The sequence below is a fragment of the Podarcis tiliguerta genome (genome assembly GCF_965153285.1).
Source record: "Podarcis tiliguerta genome assembly, chromosome: 13".
NCBI lineage: Eukaryota > Metazoa > Chordata > Lepidosauria > Squamata > Lacertidae > Podarcis > Podarcis tiliguerta.
The window spans coordinates 43,011,630-43,036,958 of NC_139546.1; the positions used below are offsets into that span (position 1 = coordinate 43,011,630).

General features: G+C 48.0%; 1 protein-coding gene across 1 annotated transcript; it reads right to left on the bottom strand.

The window, feature by feature from the left end:
• Nucleotides 1-3,260: 3,260 nt before the first annotated feature.
• Nucleotides 3,261-21,581, bottom strand: FIS1 (fission, mitochondrial 1). Its single transcript, XM_083410854.1, has 5 exons — nt 21,204-21,581; nt 12,301-12,433; nt 9,604-9,680; nt 5,503-5,608; nt 3,261-4,666 (listed from the first exon to the last, which is right to left on the bottom strand). The coding sequence occupies exons 1-5, from the start codon at nt 21,246-21,248 to the stop codon at nt 4,569-4,571; spliced, it is 459 nt and encodes a 152-aa protein (XP_083266980.1). The 5' UTR covers nt 21,249-21,581; the 3' UTR covers nt 3,261-4,568.
• Between the last annotated feature and the right edge of the window lie 3,748 nt (nt 21,582-25,329).

The window sequence follows — 25,329 nt, forward strand, 5'->3', positions numbered from 1 at the left end:
TTACTAGCTGTTTTCCTTTCAATACAGATAAGGAATTAATTGGAAATATCAAGATGTAACAGTCAACAGATTCTTGTTGATTCACTCAGATTGATGGGAGCCGGGCAGGATGCTGAGTACTGAGTAAACACCCTCTGATTAAGAGCAGGGAAAGTGGTCAGTTTTTTTCTGGCATTTCTTCCTCCTTCTCCGATCAACAGTTTCCCAAGTGTAACGTTTCACCATTTAGCAAATATGGGCATGCCAGGGCTCAAACATGGGACCTTCTGCCTGCAAAGCACATGCCATTCCACTAAGCTACAGCCCTTCCCTATTTCATTAGTTTATATCATTTTAATTTCCGTAATGATCTACATACATTTTATACACAATTATTTTACTTCAATTAAAAAATATATATATTGAGCCTAGTTATTTCAGAACTATGGCACCTATTCACAAGGTGGGTGAAAGAGTGTAAAGTGTAGTGTGGTGTAGTGGTTAAGAGCGGTGGACTCGTAACCTGGTGAACCGGGTTCGCATCTCTGCTCCTCCACATGCAGCTGCTGGGTGACCTTGGGCCAGTCACACTTCTTTGAAGTCTCTCAGCCTCACTCACCTCACAGAGTGTTTGTTGTGGGGGAGGAAGGAAAAGGAGATTGTTAGCTGCTTTGAGACTCCTTAGGATAGTGATAAAGCAGGGTATCAAATCCAAACTCTTCTACTTCCGTGGATGGTCAGTTACGACTAAACCTGCCCCAACAGTTTTAAATCATCTGGGGGGGGGGGGGGTTTGAGGTGGATTAGAAAGTGACCAGCCTTTGAAAGTTGCTCCCCTGCCCAACTATTCTTATCACTGGAACATTCTTCCCCATACCCAACCTAAATCTTTCTTCCTTGCATTTAATCCGATTAGCTGCTGTGATGTAACTCCAGGGAGAACGATCCGTGTCCGTTCTCCTTAAGCAGTGCTTTTAAAATAGGAAGGGATGTGTGCAAGATCATGCAAATGCAAGTTAAAGCACCCATTTGAGCTATAGCTTCACCAAAGACGCCACCTTTAAACATTGGGAAGACTGGGATACAAAAATAAAACAGTGGCCTAGATTTTCCAAGGACCTGACCCAGAAAAACAGCAGCTTCCTATATACTTACAACCCTATTCATTCTAAAGCCATATCATTAACCAAGTGTACATGACCAAGAAGTGTACAGAATCTGGACCATCAAAAGAAAGTTTCCCTAGATTATGCAACATCAAAAACTTAACGTCAACAAGAGATAAGCTAGAAAAACATTTCCAGTTTCTAGGAACCATCAATCTCCTTTATGAAGGAGCTGCTGCCTCTGCTAGCACACCAATATTTTCCTCCTCTGCATTCAGCAGGTGGAAGCTCTTGCCTGGCTAGAGATCCAGCACTGGCAACAACTTTCCCTGGTGAATTTCTGCCTGCTGCACTTAAAAGATGCAGAAAACTCCCTGGGTGGGAAGCAGGGCAAACCACACTCCTCTGGAAGATGCTATGCATGGACAACCCAACACTGAAGGCCAAGACGACACAAAGCAAACCAGTCCCCACTGCCAAAAGAAAACTAGAGGCCTGGGCAGGGAAGGAAGGAAGGGGAAAAACAAAAATAAGGGAATCAAGTGTTTCCTAGTATAGTGGTATGTCAGGTTAGACGCTTCAGGTTACAGACACTTCAGGTTTCAGACTCCGCTAACCCAGAAATAGTACCCCGGGTTAAGAACTTTGCTTCAGGATGAGAACAAAAATCATGCTCTGGCAGCGCGGTAGCAGCGGGAGGCCCCATTAGCTAAAGTGGTGCTTCAGGTTAAGAATAGTTTCAGGTTAAGAACGGACCTCCAGAATGAATTCTTAACCCGAGGTACCACTGTATGCTGCAGTCTCTCTAAAAAGGCCAATGAGCTGGGTAGCTGGCATATAAATCCTGAGAATATACCATTCCTCAAGCTCTCAACATCCTCAAACACTGCAATCCCACAACATCTGGGGACGCCAAGTTTTTTTTTAAAAAAAATGTTTTTATTAAAGGTTTTCTTGGGTTACAAAAGGAAAGCAGAACAAGATGTTTGGTACCAGCTTGGCTGCAGTTGTTGCTGGAAAGAGGCATACAAGGGGCCACCCAACCGCCTTAGGGACTCCACTCTGGATTTGTGTGGCGTTTTCTTCTTCCAAATATCCCGCAAGGCGGCAAAGGTTTAGGACCAGAGTTTTCCTTTTCCTAGATGAGCCACCCTCACCTGGTTTAGCTGGCCAGTTGAAGCTGTTCCCGGGGTGGCCGCTGTCACATGCTGACAGCATCTAGGAGCCACAGGTGAGAACAGAGTGGGGGGGGGGGCAAAGGTGGACAAACTACCCCAGGAGTACAATGCCCCCCCCCCCACTGGAGGTATTATCCCTCCCTTGCCACAGCACACACGTCTACCACAACTATTTAAATCACCTTAATTTAAACCCAATTCTGCAAGCTGTCAGAAATGGAGAGCAAGGACTGGAAAGAGATGTTTCAAGACACAATGTCCTAGACAGATCCTGGCGCAATGGGACGTTCTCAGCTCGCTCCCAAACGCACGTCAGCTGCAGAATGGGAAAGAGGCCCATCGAATCAGGCCATCGCTTTGCTTCCACTTGCTCAGCAACTCTTGCAGCCAGCAGGGTGAGGGGGAATTGCAGTTTGCCAGGCTCGGTCCAAAGGCTACCGTGTAGCCTCTGCATTCACTAGGTCAAGAGGCATTTGCCAGGATGCTGGCACACAACATCTGCATGCACAGCAGCCAGGTTTCAGCTGCTCCGCAATGTGAAAGTAGCCATCTTGCTCACTTCTGAAAATCACTTGGGGGTGCCTGGGTGTGAGCTGTCGTACAGCAATTAAGACGCACGCTGCTGCCAAGGATCCAGAGTTCAAGGCAAGCTGTCGGGTGCTCGTTATCGAGGGAGACCCTGGCCATAGTGGGAAGGGCTGGAGCTCCCGTGGTGGAACATCTGCTTTGCATGCAGCTTCAATCTCTGGCATCGCCAGGTAGGGCCAGGATAAGGCTCCCTGCCTGAAACCTTGGAAGATCTACTGCCAGGCAGCATCAACAATGCTGGCAGCTGATGGGCCAATGGTCTAATTGATTCCTAAATGGCCAAACACAGAGAAAATTCAGTGGCGGCCTACAGCATAAACAGGATGGATTGGACAACAGCCCACCGCCTTAAGGACATCTGAGGCCCAAACTTCACGAGAGGCGCGAATCAGACAATCCAAATCATTCACATCTGTATTTTAATTTTTATTCAACATCCCTGCCTCACACCAGTCAGAGGCTAGAAAACCATATAAAAGCACCTGTTCAGTGAGCAGGGAGATTAAAGTTTCCAGAAAGGAGGAGAGAAGTGTTTTCAATACATTTGTAGTCTCTGAACGGTGACTGGAACGTCAACCTTGCGCGAAGGAAGCCCCGCTAGAGGCTTGGTGTGGGGTCTTCACTCGCCAACCTAAAGAAGGAACCCGTCCCTTGTCACTCAGAAGCAGATACTTTCCAATATAAGGCTGCTTTGAGTGTCCCTCTTTTCTGCTCTGTTTCCTCTCCATGTCCCAAGAAGCTCGCTCTATCTGTTGCGAGACGAGAGAGGTGACCTAATTCTCATGTTGGCAGCCCCCACCAGCTCTACCAAATAAATAAGGGGACAACGGAAGATAGCTATCTAGGCAGAGGAAGACCCCAAAGAAGAAGTGGGGGCACCTATGTTCCTCCAGTGATGGGGCTGGACTACAATTCCCATTGTCCCTGACCGCTGCCCATGCTGTTGGCGGCTGACGCGAGTTGAACAAAAATATGGAGGCCCACAGGCTCCTCTAGATGGAACCCATGCTGCTACAGAGCTAAGAGGGTCAGGAGGCACCATGCAAAGGAAGTGCAAACTGGGGGGATGGAAGGAAGAGAGGGAGGCACATGTGTGTGTTTATTAAGTGTAAGAGAAAACACAGTCTGACAGTGAGGGAAAGGTTCTGTCCCGGAAAGCCTTCTCCTCGACCATCGTTCACAGCAACAAGAAGCTAAGCCGCACACTGCAGGGCAAGGGGGGTTTCCCCCCACCCCACCCAATCCAACTGTAGTCTTCTGAAAATGATGTTCTTTTCCGGCATTTTGTATCTTAAGTCTCCAATGAGAGAAATCTCCAAGCCCCACGACAAGCGAGAGGCTGCAAAGGCAGGCAGCGGGGAGAAACCCGTGTGCTTTCCTCATGTCAGCGTGTGATAGGTGAAGCGTAGGCAAGGAACCTAAAGGAAGTTACACAACAGGGGGCTGGGGCGACTGAGAGCTAGAAGGGCCCGCAGCCATGCGCGCCCATGTTCCTATTTGGCCAGTCTTCTACCGAAAGGGCCACTTTGGCTTCACAGAAGGAGGGGAGGGGAGAGTCCGGGAATCAGGGTCGGATTAGTGGCTGCCGAGCATGTTTTTAATCGTCCCTCATTTTCCCTGCAGGGTTAGAGCTGTGAGTTGCCAAGGCCAGGCTGCTCTGGCCGGGTGCGAAAGGGGGCAGGGGGGTGGGACCCCACCATCACCCTAACTGAGCCGGTTAAGGTTTTGATTTGGAGATGGCCAAGCCGATGAGACCAGCCAGCCCGGCAGCGCCCAGAGCCATGCCGCCCACGATCGCCATGCCAACCAGGCCATCTGTGGAGAGAGAAGAGGGAAGAAAGGCGTCATCCTGGAACGCTAGTTAAGGATTGAGAGGCTCCTCAAGAGATCTTTGGACTGAAGCCTGCGGGAGGGGGGCTGGACCAACCCGGTTGCCGTGGGGACCAACTTTTTCCATCACCACCTTTTCAGAGGAGGTGGTGGAAGAATAGCTGCTGCCACCTCCCAGGCCGACGGCCCTCACCCTCTCATTGGCCTCTGGCAGTGCAGAAGTGATCCCTGTGCCGTCTTATCCAAACGAGGCACCCGGTCCTCATTGCTGGTACTTAAGAGCTGTTGAAACACCTTCCCGTCTCCTTGAGAAATACTAGGAGGCATTTCGTAAAAGGCGCTCAAAGATGGTTGGGTGTTTTAATGCATTCTGCTCTCTTAGTTTACATGTCCAAAGCACAATGGTTTGTTGGGCAAGGAGTTACGAAGAGCGTCCCTGGGCTCTCCCCATTCCCACACGCTTGAAAAACAAAAAGCCTCCTCGGTTTGTTAAACCACCTTTCCCCCATTGCTTCCAAACTGAGAAACTGTTTTGGGTGATCCCCACAAACCTTGCATGAAGAAACATCTGGGGGTTCAAGACCCGGCATCTCCAGCTACGGCTGGGAAAGATTCCCTTCCTGAAACCCTGGAGAGCTGCTGCCAGTCAGTGCACTGAGCTAAGCGGACTGACACAGGCCTCAGTTTCCTATGTGGAGTCATCACTTGGTTTGTGAGAAATGCCCCAACCATGGTTTACTGGGATCAGAATTACTGTGTTTGAACAGAGCCTTAAAAGGTGGGAGGGAAAGGGCTGCGCTCCCCACACCTGGCCCCCTAACCTTTCTGCATGGCCCTCTTGATGAGCTTCTCCAGCTCCATGGCTTGCGTGTTGCTTGGCTCCGTCTTCAGCAGCCCCCGGATGTACTTCAGAGCCTTCTCATATTCCTACGAGAAAGAGAGAAGAGCGTTAATGCACCTGTGTCTGGGGACATCATGCGCAGCACCCTGTTGCTCACCATAGATGGAGTAAAATGGAGGGAATCAGTAAGTGGGGAGTTCTAGCTTTGGAAAAAGAAAGTGATGAGCTGGATGGAGGCTTGGGGGCAGTCAAGGAAGGTGGGGAAAGGAGCTATGTACACTTGGAACTAGGGGTCACCCAACAATGTGGACCATGGCTGTGGTCAGACTAGACACAGAGCACCCTAGCTAACCTACCGTATATACTCGAGTATAAGCCGACTTTTTCAGCACATTTTTTAGGCTGAAAAAAACCCCCTTGGCTTATACTCGAGTGAGGCAGGCAGCATCGGCAGAGGGACGAGTGGCCCGAAAGGAGCCCTTTTTTGCTGCTGGTCCTGCTGCTGCTACCTGCCTCTCGCAAATGCAGGCAGCAGCAGAAGCGATGGCGGAGGGATGAGCAGCCCGAAAGGAGCCCTTTTGGGCTGCTTGTTCTTCCTCCACTGCTGCAGCCACCACCAGGTTTGTGAGGTGGTGAATCGGCTTACACTCGATTCAATAAGTTTTCCTAGTTTTTTGTGCTAAAATTAGGTGCCTCGGCTTATATTCGGGTAGGCTTATACTCGAGTATATACGGTATGTAAGGGCTGCTGAAGCGGGTTTCAAACACTCCAAGAAATGAAGTCCATTAGCAACAACAGCTCAATGAAACCTCCACATTCAAAAGGTAGGATGCCTCCAAGGACCGGAAAACAGGGACAAACAACAGGCAACAGTCTGATTCTCAAGCTTCCAGGAGGTCATCTGGATAACCACTGCTGAGGGCAGGATGCTAAGGCAGTTCTTATTAAGGAGAGAGAATTCCTCTACAGGGGAAACAGGGACAGTTCAAAAGTCTCCTGCCTCAGGACGTTAAGCTCTCCCATTCCCCCTTTTAGCTCAAGGCAAGGAATTTAACCTGCACAGGAGATGCAAACCCCACAGAGAGGTGGATGGGGAGAGCAGTGGCTGCTTGAGCAACCTTCTGAAGTCCACATGTCAGAGGTGGGTGGAGCAACAAACACCACCGTTGTAGAGTAGGCTAGTTTCTATATGCACACTTGCAGGAGGCATGATTAAAAGACACTTTACTGCCAGACAAAAAACACTTAGAATCATAGAATCATAGAATCGGAAGAGACCACAAGGGCCATCGAGTCCAACCCCCTGCCAAACAGGAAACACCATCAGAGCACTCCTGACATATGGTTGTCAAGCCTCTGCTTAAAGACCTCCAAAGAAGGAGACTCCACCACACTCCTTGGCAGCAAATTCCACTGTCGAACAGCTCTTACTGTCAGGAAGTTCTTCCTAATGTTTAGGTGGAATCTTCTTTCTTGTAGTTTGGATCCATTGCTCCGTGTCCGCTTCTCTGGAGCAGCAGATAACAGCCTTTCTCCCTCCTCTATGTGACATCCTTTTATATATTTGAACATGGCTATCATATCACCCCTTAACCTCCTCTTCTCCAGGCTAAACATGCCCAGCTCCCTTAGCCGTTCCTCATAAGGCATCATTGGGGTGGTGTTGATGCAGAGCGAGTAAGGGGTGTGGATAGGGAGCATCCCGAGGGCCAGGCAGAGAGGCCTGGAGGGCCACACTTGGGCCTGAGGCTCCCTGCCCCTGCCACAAGTTTTGAGAAGGACAGGATTTGAAGTGGGGGGGGGGGGATTCAGGGCAGAATCCCACCAAGCTGTTCTGCTGGTGCATGGCTGCTCAATGGCACTCCCTCTCCCCATGTGCCCCCAACTGCTCTGCAGGATTGGGGAGTCCCAGAGCAGAATGGAGGATGCATGAAGAGATTTGGGGAAATTCCATTGCACAGCTACTTTGCTGGATACTGCCCTGGATTTCTTGGCTGCAAGCCTAACACTTTCCCGGTAGCACAACCCAGACCCCAGCAATCAACTGCAGCTTGCCATCATTTGCACTGACACTCTCAGGGCTGCAACCCCAGACAATGTGAGACCCACTGCAAGCAATAAGAACTCCCTTGCGCAGGATTGCACAGTTAAGATCGGCTGTGTTTTGCACCGCTACTTCCCTTTGGGCCCAAGCTCCTGCTTATCTCGCGCCGTTGCCTCCACACACACGCCCCATGACTGAAGAGGGTTATGATCTGCTGCTCTCGCAGTCTATAAAAGCGCACCGATAAAAGGCCCAGCTGAGACTGATACATGTGGGCACCACCCTGGTTTTGACAAGGTTTATGGAGTTGGGATTAGCTGCCAGAGATAAGAAAGGGCCTGAGGTAACGGGAAATGCAGGACTTTCACCCTGGAGAGGAGAGTTGACTTCTCCCTCACATGGTGGGGGAAGCGAGCGTGAAAGATAGGCAAAGTCTCAAGCACTGACTGAGGATCTCTCCCCCGCTCGCCATTTGGCAACCCAGGCAAGAAAACACATCTGTTGCCTATCTGCAAAGATCTGCAGGATGCAAAACATTTTGAAGTTTTCCAATCTGTGTAAGGAGGAAGCGGGTGAAAAACAGAAGCTCAGTTTTCCTTAAGTCAGATTTGGGGACAGAGGATGGAACAGGGGAAGACTTAATGCAGTCTCCAACTTTCTGTTGCCTGATTGAATCAGTAAGAGCCGTTCGACAGTGAAATTTGCTGCCAAGGAGTGTGGTGGAGTCTCCTTCTTTGGAGGTCTTTAAGCAGAGGCTTGACAACCATATGTCAGGAGTGCTCTGATGGTGTTTCCTGCTTGGCAGGGGGTTGGACTCGATGGCCCTTGTGGTCTCTTGCAACTCTATGATTCTATGATTCTATGAATCCTCTTGAATGCCAACTGCTGCTCTTCTATATATTCATTCATTGGAGCCCTGAGGATACAAACAAATGCTATGCGGGGCGTTCTGTGGAGCTAGCCCCTGTGGATGCTGTCCAAGTGAGGGATCAGCAACTAGCAGCCCTGGGCCAAATCAGTTCCAGTTTGGGAGAAAGAGGCAGAAGCTGGGAGAGGTAATGAGGAAGAAGAGCTCACTTGCTTGATGCCACTTTGAAGAAAGGAAGAACGGATCTTGACCTTCCTTCCCTCTTTGCCTCTGTCCCACTGACTCGATGTCAGATGTTCTCCTCCAGAGCAGAGGTGGAGCGCTGGGTTTGGGCAGATCATCACCTCCCCACCCCCTGCACAGAGGCCAAGCTCAACAGGTGGGCAAGTCTATCTGTCAATCACCTGGCACCACAATGACACTAGGAACATATCGAGTCAGACCATTGGGTCATCTAGCTTAGTATAGTTTGCATCGACTTGCAGCAGCTCTCAAGTGAAAGTCTTACTCATTTTTCATCCCCTTTTTTGCCTACATGACTTGAAATCAAAACATTTATTACTGTTTATTTATTGCATTTATAAACCGGTATATATCCCGCCGTTTTCTCCATGCAGCTCAATGTGGCTTACATGATTCTCCTGCCTCCTCCTTTCATAGAATTGTAAACTCGCAAGGGAAACGCAAGGGCCATCTAGTCCAACCCCCTGCAAGGCAATCCCCACAGCAACCACCATGGTCCTACTATGACTCTAACCACTACACCACACTGCTCCCATGGGCTTTGCAAGTGCCAACAACTGGCTGATCATCAGGGTTCACAAAGCACTGTGCACGAGACTTTTCACAGATCAGTGGGCCCAGCAGACCCCCTTTCAACCTGTTCTTTCCCTGACCTACACCTGACATCATGTACACTATAGGGTGGGTGGGTTCCCTGAACAGTCTCACAGCCCAAATAGACAGGCTTGGTAGGCCTAATAAGGCCCGAGAGCTAGAAGTGACCCCGCTGCTGCTTTAGAGGAAATTACCTCCCTAAAAAAGTTAAACTTTTCATGGATTTTAACTATAAGCCTCATCAGGATCCCATCTCGCCTGAACAACAGAGGTACAAATATAAGCAGGTCCAAACCAAAGGAAGCAGGCAGGGCCAACAGCAGAGACTTACCTTCAGCCGGTAATTGGCCACCGAGAGATAAAAGACATAATCACGCTGCTCCTCTTTGTTCCCTTTGGGCAGCAGCTCTGAAAATAAAAGGGTCAAGAGTGTAACGTGTACCTATATCTGTTTAGAGAGAGATGGGTCTGAGGGTTTCTCCATTTTACCTGCCTCCAACCAGTGGCGTAGCGTGAGTTGTCAGCACCCGGGGCAAGGCAAGTAATTTGCGCCCCCTAACCCGGGGGAAGGCAAGTAATTTGCGCCCCCCGCTGCACTGTCCCTCCCCCAGATAGTCCCTCGCTCTCTCTCCGCACCGCACCGCACGCCTGGCACCCGCCCCCCTCCACAGTGGGTGGAGACCCGGCGGCTCGGATCGGATTCGCACAGCCAGCACTGCAGTGAGAGAGAGTGAGTGAGCCAGGTAGGGGCAGAGAGCTGCGAGTGCGAGCGCGCCCCCCCCCCAGATGTTGCGCCCGGTGCGGCCGGCACCCCCTGCACCCCCCACGCTACGCCACTGCCTCCAACAGCTCACGAAACATACAGACACAAAACACAAAAATCTGAACTTGGAACTAGAGTAACCCCACCTGGATTCCTGACAACCGAATCCCAAACGACACCCCGGCGCCTGGACTTTGGCAAGCCGAAGGTCAAGAGAGTGTACGGGGAGCTGCCGTGCAAGGAAAGCAAGGACATTGCGCCAAGGAGGTCACGCCCGGCCGATGAAAAGACAGGAATGGGACAGATGCACACACTCAAAAAAAGAAGGGGGAGGATGTGGCAGAGGTGGAAGGACAGGAGGCATCTCACCCGCTGCCACGTACACACAAAAGGTTTTCTCTCCCCACAGCGCAGAAGATCCTTTGATACTCCATTGGAGGTGGGGGGAAACTCATAGCAGAAGTTTATGGTGTGGAGAAATGAGTTTTTTTCTCCCCTCCCCAACCGATAATGGCAGAACGTGGGAGCTGCTCAATTAATTGACCGGCAGCAGATTCAGGGCAAGCCACGCAGAAAGAAGTACTTATTCGCAGAAAGCATAATTGGCACGTGGACCTCTTTGCCAGTTAATGTGGTGGTGGGTTCAGGTGGCTGTGAAAGAGGGTTCTGCAAATCTCAGCCATGTTTGGTAGATGAACTTCCACGTGTGCTGGGGGAGAAGGGCTAGTCACGCCCCGCCTGTGGGCTTGCTGGAGGCCATATGATTGGCCGTGGGGCCGGGCAGAAGAATGCCGGACTAGAAACACTTTCGGTCCAATCTAGTAAGGCTCTTATTAGAGCAAGTGCTTGCAGGTAGAGATGTTGCAGTGTAAGAAACTCAGATACAGTGGTACCTTGGTTTACAAACTCCGCAAAACTGGAAATAGTGTCTTGGTTTGAGAACTTCACCTTGGTCTAAGAACAGAATCCGAACGGTGGAAGGGTACCAGCAGCGGGAGGCCTCGTTAGGGAAAGCACGCCTCAGTTTAAGAAAGGTTTTGGTTTAAGAACACACTTCCGGAACAGATTAAGTTCGTAAACCAAGGTACCACTGTATATAAGCTAGGGGCCAAATGGATCTTTAAACCGAGGTTGCAGATGCCAAAATGGAATGCCTAGTTGCCATTTTGGGGTAAAAGGTAAAGGTAAAGGACCCCTGACAGTTAAGTCCAGTTACAGACGACTCTGGGGTTGCAGTGCTCATCTCACTTTACAGGCCGAGGGAGCCGGCGTTTGTTTGCAGACAGTTTTTCTGGGTCATGTGGCCAGCATGACTAAGCCGCTTCTGAAACCAGAACAGAGAGGTACCTATTTATCTACTTGCACTTTCTGACATGCTTTTGAACTGCTAGGATGACAGGAGCTGGGACCGAGCAACGGGAGCTCACCCTGTCGTGGGGATTCGAACCACCAACCTTTTGATCGGCAAGCCCAAGAGGCTCAGTGGTTTAAACCACAGCGCCACCCGTTTTATGGGGTAAGACGGCTCTAAAGTCTTCTTCTGCAAATGACAGACTGACTGTGATTGAGTCTCACTGAAACATCAGGCTAGTTCCAATGACAACCTTGAGCTAGGTTAAGAACTTGGAGGACTTTAAAAAAAGTCACTTAATCCAGGGACAGTCCACATATATATTGGCCCATCCCTACCTGTTTTTCTTCATGGTGACACAAACCATTCATAACGTAAGAATATTCTTCACAACTGTGACCAGGGCAGTGGGATGGGGTAAGTGAAGACAAACTACAACAATTACGGTAACTGTAACATTGTTCACTGCTCTTGCACAGAAAAAGCATTTTGGTTCCTGAAATTGGTTCCGATTGCACAAATAAAATATAGCAGATAGGATGTGGCATTAGTGTGTGAAAATAGTCAAGATCCAAGGATCCCCAGGCATGTACCTCCAGATGGTGGAAATGTCAGGCACCATTCTGGCACTCAGGCTTCTTCACTTGGTTGCAAGCGGTCAATAGCCAGGTGCAAAATGTGCCCGGCTAGTTTCAAGCACTGGGATGTTTGTAACAAAAGCTACAAAATAACCAAGAAGAGTATACAAAAAGGACACACTGTGGAGCTCAAATCAATCAATCAAATCAAAATGGGGTGGGTGTTTCAACCACTGCTTTGCGATTAGGTGGAACAGCTTAATGGATGTCTTGCTTGGCAAGAGAAATCAAGGAGGTGGCTCGGTGGATGTTCTAGTCTATTGATCTACTGCTCACCTTCCAGGAGTACAACGCCCTTCTTGATGTCCTCGTTGTATTTGCTGCGGACCAGGCACCAGGCGTACTCAAATGTGGTCCCTTTGGAGACATTGCCTGAGCTCACCTCAGCATTGTACTTCTTCTCAAATCTCTATGGAAAAGAAGAGAGGGATGGGTAAGCTGACAGCAGTCTCCCAGCAAAGGCAAGTGTGCCTTTCTGCCCCACTTTGTCCACCCAATTCCCAGGTTTTTCCTGAGAATAATACATCAGCAGGGGTCAACCTGACACGATCTTGGCCACAGTAGGCCACCAGGGGGCAGGAGGCGGGCCTACAGATCATGAAGGAGTGACAAGGGACTCTGGCCCAGTGTTAGAAGTTGAGATATGAAAGCTAGGAGCTAAATGGCACCTAAAACCTAAGTTATGGGCGCAACAGCGGAATGTCTAGGCACACTTTTTTATAACAAGAATACACAGCTGAAAATGAATGAACTGCAGCTAAAATATTATGTTTCTTTTTCACATGGTCTAGTCCTTCCCCTGCAAAAGACACCTAGACCAATGGGAGTTTTGAATGCTGCTCTGGCCTATGGTAGAGCTGCTTCCATTGGGCCACTTGCCCCTGGTGGGCGGAGCCAGGAGCAAAAGTGGGTGGAGCCACAGGTGTGCCAACAGCCTACATTCCAGCCATGCAAATGTCAAGAATTACACACACACACCCCTTCATTCAGATGAACAGGATGCACTGACTCACAGGGACTTTTCAAGCAATCTCCTATACACGCACCGAACAGACCAACCCCAGACCTGCTTAGCTTCAGCAACCATGGACTAACCAAAAAATGTCACTGATTCCAACAGAAAACTGCTGGCAATGAATGGCAGGGGAAGGAGAGGAAGAAAGAAAAGGAAAAGCATTTTGGAATTCCAAACATTTGGTGCCATTTTTCTGAGGGCAACAGCGAAAGGGTTGGCAGATCCAAGAGTTTCTTTTTCGGCTTTTCCAAAAAAAAACCCCCACCACCCTAAATATTTTTTTGTACTTGTGCGTGGATGGTGCTATCTCGGCTACTCACCACCGAACTTCAGAAATAGAAAAGGGACAGGTGCAGAACCAATTATGCAAAAGGAATGATGTACAAGCACATAAATTTCCACAAAGGTCAGAGAATTCAGCTCTACAAGTTGGGAGATTTCTTACTATTTTAAAGCGTTGAGTACCTAGTAAGGACAGATGATTCCCAGATGAGGAATTGCTCCAACAGGAACCGGCGACCCTGGCTTAGCAGCCGGATCTTCTATGAAGCCTTACGCAAGCATCAAAAAAACAAGAAGAGAACAACAAGCACCTCCAAAACCAGACACTGGTCTTTTTGTCTCCCATCAATGGATTTGGTCCGGGCAGGTCGCACCGACTGCCGCCCAAGGCTGCCAGGCTGTTTAGTGCTGGAAAGTCAAAGGGGGCTCTTCGTTCCGCAGGCACACAAACCATTCAATGCCCATTTCATAAAAGGGCTCAGAAGGGAGCGTGCAGGGGAAAGGGCTGTAGCTCAGTGGCAGAGTGCCCACTTTGTGGACTGAAGGTCTTGGGTTCGATTCCCAACATCCCTAGGCAGGGCTGAGACACACTCCCTGTTGGAAAACCTGAAGAGTCGCTGGCAGTCTGTGCAGACAGCACTGAGCTAGGTGGACCAATCTTCCCATTCATTATAAGGCACCCCCACCCTGCTTAAACAGGGCCATGCAGTTGTTTACAATTTTATTGGGTAGCCAGTCATTTTAATGATTGTTCCGCACTACTATTAATTGTGGGTTGTTGTTTTTTTACATCTTCATACTTCTGCACACCACCCTGATACTTTATGGGTACTTTTACCAGCTAATCAGTAAAATTAATATAAAGAAATATAAAGAACATTCACTCTCACAATGAAAACCATGTGACCTTCAGCAGGGCAGTGGTGTAAAGAGGTTTGAAGTGATGGCTAACACCAGCCAAAGATCTGTCCAAGTAGCTGTGTGACTTCTCAGAAGCCTGCTCAAAAACCCGCGTTTACTAAAAACAGCCGCTCAAGGAGATGAACGTCACCTGCCATAAATGCGCCCTTTTAATTTCATCGGAAAGGAAACAGAACTGTTTAAACAACACTCTGGTTGCAACACCACTGCTCAAAAGCCTGAAAACACCCAAAGGAGGCCAAGAGAAGACCTGAAAAGCACCTTGTCCTATATGGGGTGGGAGCTGGCAGAAAGGAGTCAGCAACTAGGCAAACCGCCCTTCCACTTGCAAGCCCACAGGCAATGGGAAGAAATGCATGGAACCTGCTGCCAGTTCACTTTAGGGTGGGGAATCCGTAGCTCTCAAGACATTGCTGGAGTCTCCAATTCCCCACTGGGCCAAGCTGGCTGGGACTAAGGAGAGATGGGGCTCAGCAGCATCTGGTGAAGGGTCACTGATCCCACCCAGCTTGCAGGGTGTGATGGTAGAGCCCAGGCCCCCTTGGTAGTATGTGGACCGAATTAAATCCAAGCAGGGTAAAAACCATTGATTGAAACCACCGGGGGGGGGGGGGAGAGAATAAAATCAATTGAAAGGCACACCAATTTAAGTCATGTTTCCCCCCCATTATGAAACAGATTAACTTGAGAAGCCAAAATTCTCACGGAGTCTGCTGTAGGCTCCATGGAGGATCTTGGCAAGAGATAGGATGACAGCACCTGGAACCCAGCACCAGTGAAGAAGGCATGTGAGTCCCTGTAGGTCGAGGAGGACATCCAAAATAAATACTCTGAGGCTGAGCTAGGAGTTCTCCCACCAGTACCAACCCCCGCCACTTTATTATTGCACAAGGTTCTGCAGAGTCCACCTGAAGCGTTATCTTCAGGGAGAAGCTTGGGGGGGGGCATTACCCCCAACAGAAGCTTCCTACAAGGAAAATGATATACCGTATTTTTTGCCCTATAGCATGCACTTTTTCCCCTCCAAAAATGAAGGGGAAATGTGTGTGCGTCCTATGGGGCGAATGCAGGCTTTCGCCGAAGCCTGGAGAGCTCGGTGCACACCGACCCCTCTCGCTTTCCAGGCTTCAGGAAGGAATCCGCAGGAAGGAAGCTCTCCCATGGCTTGTGGAGAGCTGCCTGCACCCCGAAGCCTGTGAGCGCCCCCCCCCCAGGCTTCGGGCTTCGCGCAGCTCTCCCACAGCTTGTGGAGAGTTGCCTGTTCTGGGGGCTGGGGTTGGGGAAAGCTCGGGCTTCCCCAGCCCCGCGTCTGGGTGGGGGGTATTTTTTTCCCTTAGAATCATAGAGTTGGAAGAGACCACAAGGGCCATCGAGTCCAACCCCCTGCCAAGCAGGAAACACCATCAGAGCACTCCTGACATATGGTTGTCAAGCCTCTGCTTAAAGACCTCCAAAGGAGGAGACTCCACCACACTCCATCTTCAAGAAACTGCAGTCCGTGATCTAAGAATCCAAACCGTTCCTGTTTACACCATTTGCGAAGCCAGCTGTTCACTTCCACTATTTTTCCCTCTCTCCCTGGGCCACGTCGTTCAACTGGGAGGGCAGATGAGATGACAATTTGTGCATTTAATTGCTTCAATTTCCTGCCCAGAGCCTCGTAGTCTCTTTTAATCTTCTGGAGGCTATTGCTTGCAGTGTCATTGGTTCCCACATGAACCAAGAGGAAGGGGTATTTGTCAGTGGGTTTTATGATTCCTTCCTTCCTTTATTCCCCCCCCCCCCCAAAAAAAAACTAGGTGCGTCCTATGGGCCGAAAAATACGGTACTACCACCTGGGGAGCATTTTAAAAATGGCATCCCTCCACCTTTAGGCATTGCCTATGCCATGGCACTCCTGATAGGGAACTGATCGCTGCAGACCTGCGGTCATCGCCAGCAGCAAGCGTCCCTTGCCAAGGGTAGAATTTAAGGCATGTCCACCTGCCTAGGTTTGCCATACGTTCGGATTTTCACTTTTTGAAATATGGCAACCCTACACCTGCCCACCAGATGACAACTGATGGGGGGGGTGGCAAGGTGGGGGGGGGGCAGGAACAACACTCCAGGCCAAATTGGTTCCAGGCCTAATTAGCTCATAGGCTACTAGCTCTACGACCTCCAGGGAGACTGGATTAATACAAGGAACATTTCTTTAAAAATGACACCCATCCATTTACAGTCTGAAATTGCACTGCCCACTCCTGGACCTCATGTTTCAGCCACATCAGTCAGATGCACGCACAGATCAGGCACTGGCATTTTAAGAGGCAGGCCTCTGTATTAAATGGAGGTTTCCTTTTAAAACTGGGTTATGTTTCGAGAGAAGCACACATGCCCTGGTCACAACCAACAAAGTCTCTTGGATCCTTCTCTAGCCCTCAGCAGTAACCACAGGTCACACCATAGTGAGTAAATTTCAGGGAGGGGATTTTATTATTATTAAGATGTTTGTTATATTAAGTATTCCCGCAGCTGCTCAAATGAATCCATGCTTCCCCCTACTCTTAAACACATCTACACAATTCAGATGTTAAAGAAGGGCTCGGGAGCACATGACTCTCCAGATACCATGGGACACCAAACTGAACTGTGGGTTCCTTGACAGTATTGTATGACTTGACAGGCGCAGCTCCCAAGAGTCCAAGCATTGCAATTTTGATGTTCTGTTATATTAAGTGTGATGTTCTACTGTAATGTTTATTGATTGTATGAAAGCTGCTTTGGAATCCAGGCTAATGGAAACTGGCATGGAAATACAATAATTCGCTCCCACATACCCAAAAGGCAAGGAGTCTAAATATTCATGGTTTGAACAATAAACAATAGTAAGATTTGCTTTCCAAGTCATGGAGATGCATGACTCTCTCTGTCCTGTATCCACCAATTCCTGCTTCTGATTTCGGTAAGTGCCTTACAGATGTAAAGAGTGTGCCAGGAAAAAGTGCTTAATTTCACAATTGCTCCTTAAATGCAGATAGATTCTGCAATACAAAAGGAAACTAGTTTTAGACTGCATTCCTGTGCACTATAGAAAGCTCTGTTGGTACCTCACCATGCCAGTATTTCTACTCCCAGCAGAACTAGCATAGGTCATTGCAAGCCGATATTGGTCATTACGACAAAACATTAGCATGCTTTGTTGTGGAGTAACCATATATGAATGAGAACACCAAAACCACAATTCAAGTCTCCAATTTGAAAAACCAGCCCTTATTCATGGTCGCTTAAAATACACCCTGATTGTTTGTCATTGTGTAAGACATACATGCCATGCAATTTTCCCATTTCCAGAGGGGTAGCTTGGCTGCAACCAACTAACAAAGCTTCTTGTGCCACCTGGAAGGCTAACAAATTTATTATGGCGTAAGCTTTCGTGAGCTATAGTCCATTTCATCAGATGTATGAAATGTCATCCTAGGTTACAGATGTACTTAAGGTTAATAGACGAGGCAAGGTATTATCATCACTGAGATCAGAGGAATGAAACACAGAAAAAGTACAAGGCTGTGATAATTATGTTATTAAAAGTAGCCATTCACAACGAAGTTGATGGCGCTAATACAGACATCCTGGAAATTCCTCCTTAGTGACTCAGTTGACCTTGAATGACCTATTCCAACTTCACACAGCCATAGAAACCTATGGTATCTTCTTTCCTGAGTTAGCACATTCAATGTAAATGCAACACATAGGACCAAACAAAGCACCAATTCTTTAAAGCCAAACTGCTGCTCAGAGACTGCAAAAACAGCAGCTGCATTGGCAGAAAAAATGTCACTGAATTAGTGCTCTCCTCTGGAACAAATAAGGCTACAACTCTAAATGTACCTACTGGAATGAAATTTACACTGAATTCAACAATACCCATGCATAAATATACACATTTAGGCTTGGGCAGTTAAGCGCACAAGAGCTATTGGAAGTGATTTGATGCCCCCTAGTGGATTTGCTTTACTTCTTATGCAAGTCACTTTCTGACAAATAAATCACAGAATTGTAGAGTTGGAATGGACCCCAAGGGTCATTTAGTCCAACCCCCTGCAATACAGGAATTTCAAGTAAGCTTCCACGATAGATGTCCCATCCAACCTCTGCTTTAAAACTTCTAAGGAAGGAGAGGCCACCACCTCCTGAGGGAGTCCTGTCCTCTGCCAAAGAGCCCTTACAGCAGGCATAGGCAAACTCGGCCCTGCAGATGTTTTGGAACAACAATTCCTATCATCCCTGACCACTGGTTTTGTTAGCTAGGGATGATGGGAGTTGTAGTCCCAAAACATCTGCAGGGCCGAGTTTGCCTATGCCTGCCTTACAGTCAGAAAGTTCTTCCTTATGCTTAGTCAGAATCTCCTTTCTTGTAACTTGAATCCTTTGGTTTGGGTCCTACCCCTCTGGAGAAGGAGAAAACAAGCTTGCTCCACCTTCCATGTGACAGCCCTTCAGAGATCTGAATCATCTGATTACATGTTGCCTTCTATAACCACGAGGCTTCAATTACTTGATCTTACGCATCTAAGAAACCACCTCTTCTTCTTTATCATGGATGTGGGTGTGTGCATGCACTGCTCCCATCTCTGCAATACAGAACTGCGGGGGAAAGCACAGGGCACCTTCTAGGATGCTGTATTTGTGTAAGAAGAGGAATGGGAAACCTGTGTTCCCCCAGATGTTGCTGAACTGTGACTCCTGTCAGCCCCAGCCGGCATGACCAGTGATCAGGAATGATGGGAGCTGTATTTCAGCAACATCTGGAGGACCACCTTGTCATGAAATTCTACTCATTAATCCAGAGCAGATTCCAATTTATAGTTAGCAGAGTAAAAACTTTAAACACGTTGCAGGATTCCCAAAAAATAGACCAGAGGCAGTTGTATTTCATCCAGCAGAGCTTTACTGCTACTGAAGGCAAATGAGCATAATGGTTATAAATCCAATACATTCAGGACTGGCACTGTCCATAAGAAATCCAGTTACAGCAGACATAACTTAAACTTACAACAACTTATAATAAGTCTAAGACCTTAAAACTATACAGTGGTACCTTAGTTCTCGAACAGAATGTGTTTCGGAAGCCGCAGAAGATGTGCGGCTTCCGAAAATCATTCAAAAACCCAAACACTTGCTTCTGAGTTTTGATAATTTGGGAGCCGATTTGTTCGGGAGCATTTGAGATCCAAGGTACAACTGCATATAAAACACCACACCAGAAGGAAACGAGATAGAAAGAGAAAGTGAAACCCAGGCTCCTTCTGCCCCTACTTTTATAGTCAGCATGACCTTGACAGAAGAGATAACAGAATCAGTTTAAGCCAGCTGTACATCATGAACCTTCTGCTTGTTTCTTTCACACAGAGAAGCTTCCAGAACCCTTTTGAATTAAGCAGAATAGGAAAGATCTCTACACATCAGATCAATACTTACTGGTAATACTTTTTATTTATTATTTTGATAAGCATGAACTAATACACAATTCACATAAGTGACACATTGTTAATATCACATTTTAAACAGAATTTGTTAATACAGGTTTAATTTGGTGTTTACAATAAAAATATTGGTACCAAACTTCAGTTTTCAAAACACGCTACTCTTTATTGTTAAACCCCTTAACATATTGTCTATCTTTAACACATCCTTCAAGGCTTCAAAGCACATACATTCCAGTAATCCTTGAGTGTCATCCAGGTGAAAAAATGGCACCCAGACATTTTGAGGTGCTCACAAATGGAGAACCTTTAGGCACAAAATGTGCATGGCGCCCTGCTAATTTTGAAACCCGTATACAGTATATACCTCAGCTGTCCGCAAACCCTGCTGTTCAGAAATCCTAATTGGAGAACAGAAAAAGTCACTGCCATGAAGCTGTCTCAATGTGTACTGGAGGTTGGGGGTGGAATGACCAATCACAGGGAAGCAAGATAAACCAGCCCATTTTTCTCTTGAGCTCTCTCTGACACTTTGATGAGGGAGCAGAGGAGAGCAAAACATAGAGAACATACAAGTTTATGTATAGCATAAGTAGCTAACTAAATTAATTTACCTACATAATTTAAAATCCAGTTTGTAGCTAATATTCATAATCATAAACAGTAGCACCCAGCTAAGCCAGAGTAGAGCTACTCTGATCATAGCTTAGCTGCATATCACACTAAATTAATAAAGAGAGTCCGTGTGTGTGTGCTGAGAGGATCACACCTTTTCCAGCCAGAGGGCCAAATTGAATTGTAGGCAATCTTCCAGGGGCCACATTCCAGTGATGCGTGGGGCCAGGTTTTACATTAGCTACATTTTAGCCATATAAAAGCTACTCACTCTCCAGCCTGTATCCAGAGAAGCAAGAGGCATTATTACAGCATCATAGTTTAATGCTTCATATAAGCCAGGCAAAAACGTCTTGAGGGAGATAGGGGGTGCTTTGTACTTTCCCTCACTTGAATCCACTCAAGTCACTCCCAGCACTTCCCTTCTCCATACGGAGTGGCTGCCCAGCACTTCAGCGGAGGAGAGTGATGCCTCTTCCTAGTCGCTACCATGAAGCATTTCCGCTGAAGGAGAGGAAGCTCCGGCTCCACCTCATCTTCAGACCAGACATATGACCCACAGCACAAATGTAAAAGGTTACAGGAGGGTGCATTTTTTTAAAAAGGAAGAACCACCCAAAATCAGGCCGTCGGAGAGAGAGAACGAAGCGACCAGGACGGAGAGCAGAGGGCGGCTATGCTGGGCCAAAAGGCCCGTCCAAGCCCAGCTGACTCCACGAAACTCAAAGGCACCGCCCACACTCAGTGGCCCAAGGTAGACTGCCCCTGGACCTGGAGGCTCCACTTAAATCTCGCGGTCCGCGACCGGAGCCAGGAGAAGAGGGAGACACACACACAAAACCCGCGCGCTCCTCCTGCTGTTAAATAAGGCTCCGACTCACCTGCAGATCCTCCAGCGCCACCACTTCGCTGAGCACCGACTCCATCGCGCCCAATCCAGGAAGCAGGGCCGGAAGCGGTCCTGCGACGGAAGCGGAACTCTAAAAATCCCACTCGGTCGCTCTAGGACGGGAGAGGGAGGCTGTCTCTATGGCGTCCCTTTTAAACTCTCCCTTAGTTCAGCCACGCCCTGTTGCCTGGCGCGCCTGCGCACGCTCCCTTCCGCAGAGAAACCCCGAGAGGTTTAAAAGCGCCCGCGCGCTTGTTTTGTGCGTTGGTCCGTTTCCACGGCAACGGGGAGGGCGGGGGAGAGTCTTTTCCCGCCGTTTCCCTCCATCTTCACGCTCACTGGAGGCGCTTCCTCGTGTTTCCAAAACAAAAAGCCAATAGGAGGTTGCCATGGCAACCTCGGGAGCAGGAAGCGTCATAGGGTAGACGCGCTTTCCCATAGAAAGTAATGCAAAATGGATTAATCCGTTGCAGACTTTTAAAAACAACCCCTAAAACAGTAATTTAACATGAATTTTACCCTCTAACGAAGGGATCCCTAACCTTCGGCCCGCCAGATGTTTTGGACTACAATTCCCATCATCTCTGACCACTGGTCGTGTTAGCTAGGGATCATGGGAGTTGTAGGCCAAAACATCTGGAGGGCTGCAGGTTGGGGATGCCTGCTCTAACGAGACCATTGGTCCATAAAATGAAAGCAATAAACAATGTACTGCAGTCACACAATCAATCAGTAGGTGAACTGGGTTCCACACAGTCACAAAAGCAAAAAAAAAAGAGCCGCAAAAACAAAGGGCTGAGGTGGAAAACGGCAATGGTGGGGAATCTGGCCTTCCAGCTGTTGCTGTAGTATATTGTTAGGAGCCACTCCAAACTGCCCAGCGGTGCATTAGATTCCAGGGGGTATTTGCCCTCAATGTAGGACCACATTGGTCCCATTTTTACCATTTTCTCTGATCATACATTTCCTCCTTTGGCACAGGCCAAGTCCACACTATACATTTAAATAATTCTCCCCCCGCGCGCGCGCAAAAAAAGACTCAAGGGAACTATAGTTTGTTACAGGTGCTGGGAATTGTAGCTCTGTGAATGGGTGAACTACAGTTCCCATGATTTTTTTATGCATGTGGTTAAATGTATGGTGTTTTTGCAGCTATAATGTGACAGGCTGCCGATTGCCAACAGTGGCAATGTCCATTTCTTTGTGATAACTGTTCTTTCCCTAGAAAACACACACACTAGTTAGCAGGCGCTTAATTAGGACGGGGAGGTGCAGCTCAAATGTTCTGCTTCATGTTTGAACCTGCCCTCAATTACATGCACTTATCTGCTATTTTCCTAATGGTAATTGGAATAAAAATAATCCTAACTATTCCCTTGTCACATGCGGTTTATCTGCCCTTGGTGGAGATGAGGGCGTTGCCTGAGCTAGTAATGTGTTGCCTTATTTGGTTAATGAGACAAAATTAGCTTTCGGGCAGGAACTGGTTTAATTACATAAAGCAGCTGGGAATAAATCTGCAAACAGGGACAACCCACTTGCGAAAGTTTCAAAAGTTTGTCCTCAAGTAGAGCACGTGGAGATTTCTGTGCTGTTTACACCTGGGCAAGGGGCAGAAACCCAACAGGGGCAGAGCTTTCGCCACCAATGCATCTCTCAACCTGAAAAAGCTGCACCCATTTTATTTCCATATTCTCTCTACCCCTGAAAATGTGGTGGCTTAGTAGGAAAGGCTGGGCGATAAGATCACTGCCTGCTCCTGATCGTTCACATAGAATCTCTGTGGATTTTTCATTCTGTTAAGAACAGAAGAAGAGCCAAAGGTTCAGCCCTGAGTGCTCACTGGAAGGACAGATCCTGCAGCTTAGGCTCCAATACTTTGGCCACCTCATGAGAAGAGAAGACTCCCTGGAAAAGACTCTGATGTTGGGAAAGATGGAGGGCAGAAGGAGAAGGGGACGACAGAGGATGAGATGGTTGGACAGTGTTCTTGAAGCTACCAGCATGAGTTTGACCAAACTGCGGGAGGCAGTGGAAGAAAGGAGTGCCTGGCATGCTCTGGTCCATGGGGTCACGAAGAGTCGGACATGACTAAACGACTAAACAACAACCTGTTCTTACAGTGGCCAACCAGATTCCTATAGGAAACCTACAAGCACAACAGCACACTTCCCACTTGTGATTTCCAGGAACTGGCATTCAGGGACATAGTACATCTGACAGTTGAAGGGAAACATAGCCGTTGATAGCCTTATCCTCCATGAATTTGCAAAATCCTCTTTTAAAACCATCGCAAGTTGGTAGCCATCGCTACATCTTATGGGGTGCAAATTAAGTAGTTTAACAATGCACTGTGGGAAAAAGTACCGTAGTTCTCCGTGTATAAGAATGTTTTATTTATTATAAAATAATGGATAGTGAAGAAGGGAGACAATTGTCAGCCAAGGCCTGCTGTTGATTTTGGTCAACCCCCCCCCCCAAAAAAGTTTAACAACTCTGGGCAATCTCTCCGCCCCCCCCCCTTTTCTTAATTTGGAGTCCCCCAAAATAGGGGTTGTCTTATACACGGGGACATGTTATGCACGAAAAAATACAGTGCTTTCTTTTGTCTGTCCTGAATTTTCCAACATTCGGTTTTATTGGATGCTTACAAGTTCAGGTGTTAATAACTGTGAGCAGGGGGATTTCTCCACTTTCACACCACGCACGTTGCTATGGCTCTGCATCAGGTCTCCACCTCCCCTCTTCTCTAAGCTAAATACCCCCAGATACTGTAACTTTGCCTCATGTGGGAGTTGCTCCATCCCCTTAATAATTTTGGTTGCCCTTTTCTGAGCCTTAGTTAACACTTCTCACTTGGGTTTCTCACCACTGGTCGGAAGGAAAGGCCTTGTGTTTCCATGGCCCCTAAGATTTCACAGCGTACTGGCCTCCTTGGCCATCATGAGGTCTAGAAACCTATTCAAAAGAAAACAAAAGAGGGTGAAGACACAAAATTCCACACTAATGTGACGCTCCACATACCCAGAATTCACACATACCTGCAATACAGTCCAGATATTTACCGGGAGGGACCCAATCCAGGTGACAAAGGAAAAACAAAGCATATACCATCTATCTTTTTTCATCTCCTGGGTGAAAGAATTAACAATTACTTGATTCTCTGGCCTGACTGGATCATCTGCAGCAACCCCCTAGGAGATAAAAGTTTCAGAGGATGGAGGAATAATTTTATGCTATTAGCTGCTGTGAATGCAGGAGCCAAAGGCTGCCTTGCTGAGCAAATGGAGTCTCCGGTGTCCTGTCATCCCTCTAGAGAATCCATTTTCAAATGTGCCCTTCCTTTGTGGCGGGTGGTGACCCGTCACTCATCTCGCCTTGCATCCTCAACTCGCCACAATTTTCCATTTGGCAGCAATGCTCCAGGGATGGTAAGAGCCAACAAAATATTATTTTGCTCTCCGAGTCAATTGAAAAAGGGAGTTGGGGGGGTCTTGGATATTAATTGTGCATTCTGTTTTCATAGCCAAGGGAGCTGCTGTTTTCTGTCTCTTTTTCTGGTCTGGCTCACTAGCTAACACAATGTGAAATATTACTAATATTTGCCGTCAACCAAGATTCAGAGCGAAGAAAGACCTCCGCGTTACAGAGGGCCGCCTTCTTTGGATGTCACATCTATTTTCCGCAAGAGGTCAATACAGAAGATCTGCTTGTGGATCCATGAACACCCTCTTCCTAGGACTCCCATTTTTCATGCTGATGGTCCGCACTGATGGGCACCAGTGTCAGCTGCCAGCCCTCAGGATGGAGGCCTTTGAGAGAAAGGGAGACATCCTCATCGGAGGGCTTTTCCCGCTGCATCACCAAACATCAAGCGAAGCTGTGGCCATCACCTTCACAACGCCGCCTAATCCCACATACTGTCACACCTCAATGCGGCGCCAGCAGCCCCTCCCGAAGGATACTGCTGGAACTTTCAATGGAAGACGTCCCTCGAGGTAAATCTGGGGTGTTGGGCTGCTTTGGAGCAGGGTGGGTGGATAATTTTCCTTTTCTCTTTTGCCTAAGGAGGGCTCGTTCACTCACACAAGCATGCACGTCACCCGGGGCCTCTCCGA

Coding starts and splice junctions, on each gene's coding strand:
- FIS1 (XM_083410854.1), bottom strand. CDS start 21,248: ATGGAGTCGGTGCTCAGCGAAGTGGTGGCGCTGGAGGATCTGCAG. Junction 9,681..12,300: donor GGGCGTTGTACTCCTGGAAG/GTGAGCAGTAGA, acceptor TTTTATTTTCAG/AGCTGCTGCCCAAAGGGAAC. Junction 5,609..9,603: donor TGGCCAATTACCGGCTGAAG/GTAAGTCTCTGC, acceptor TCTTTCTCGTAG/GAATATGAGAAGGCTCTGAA.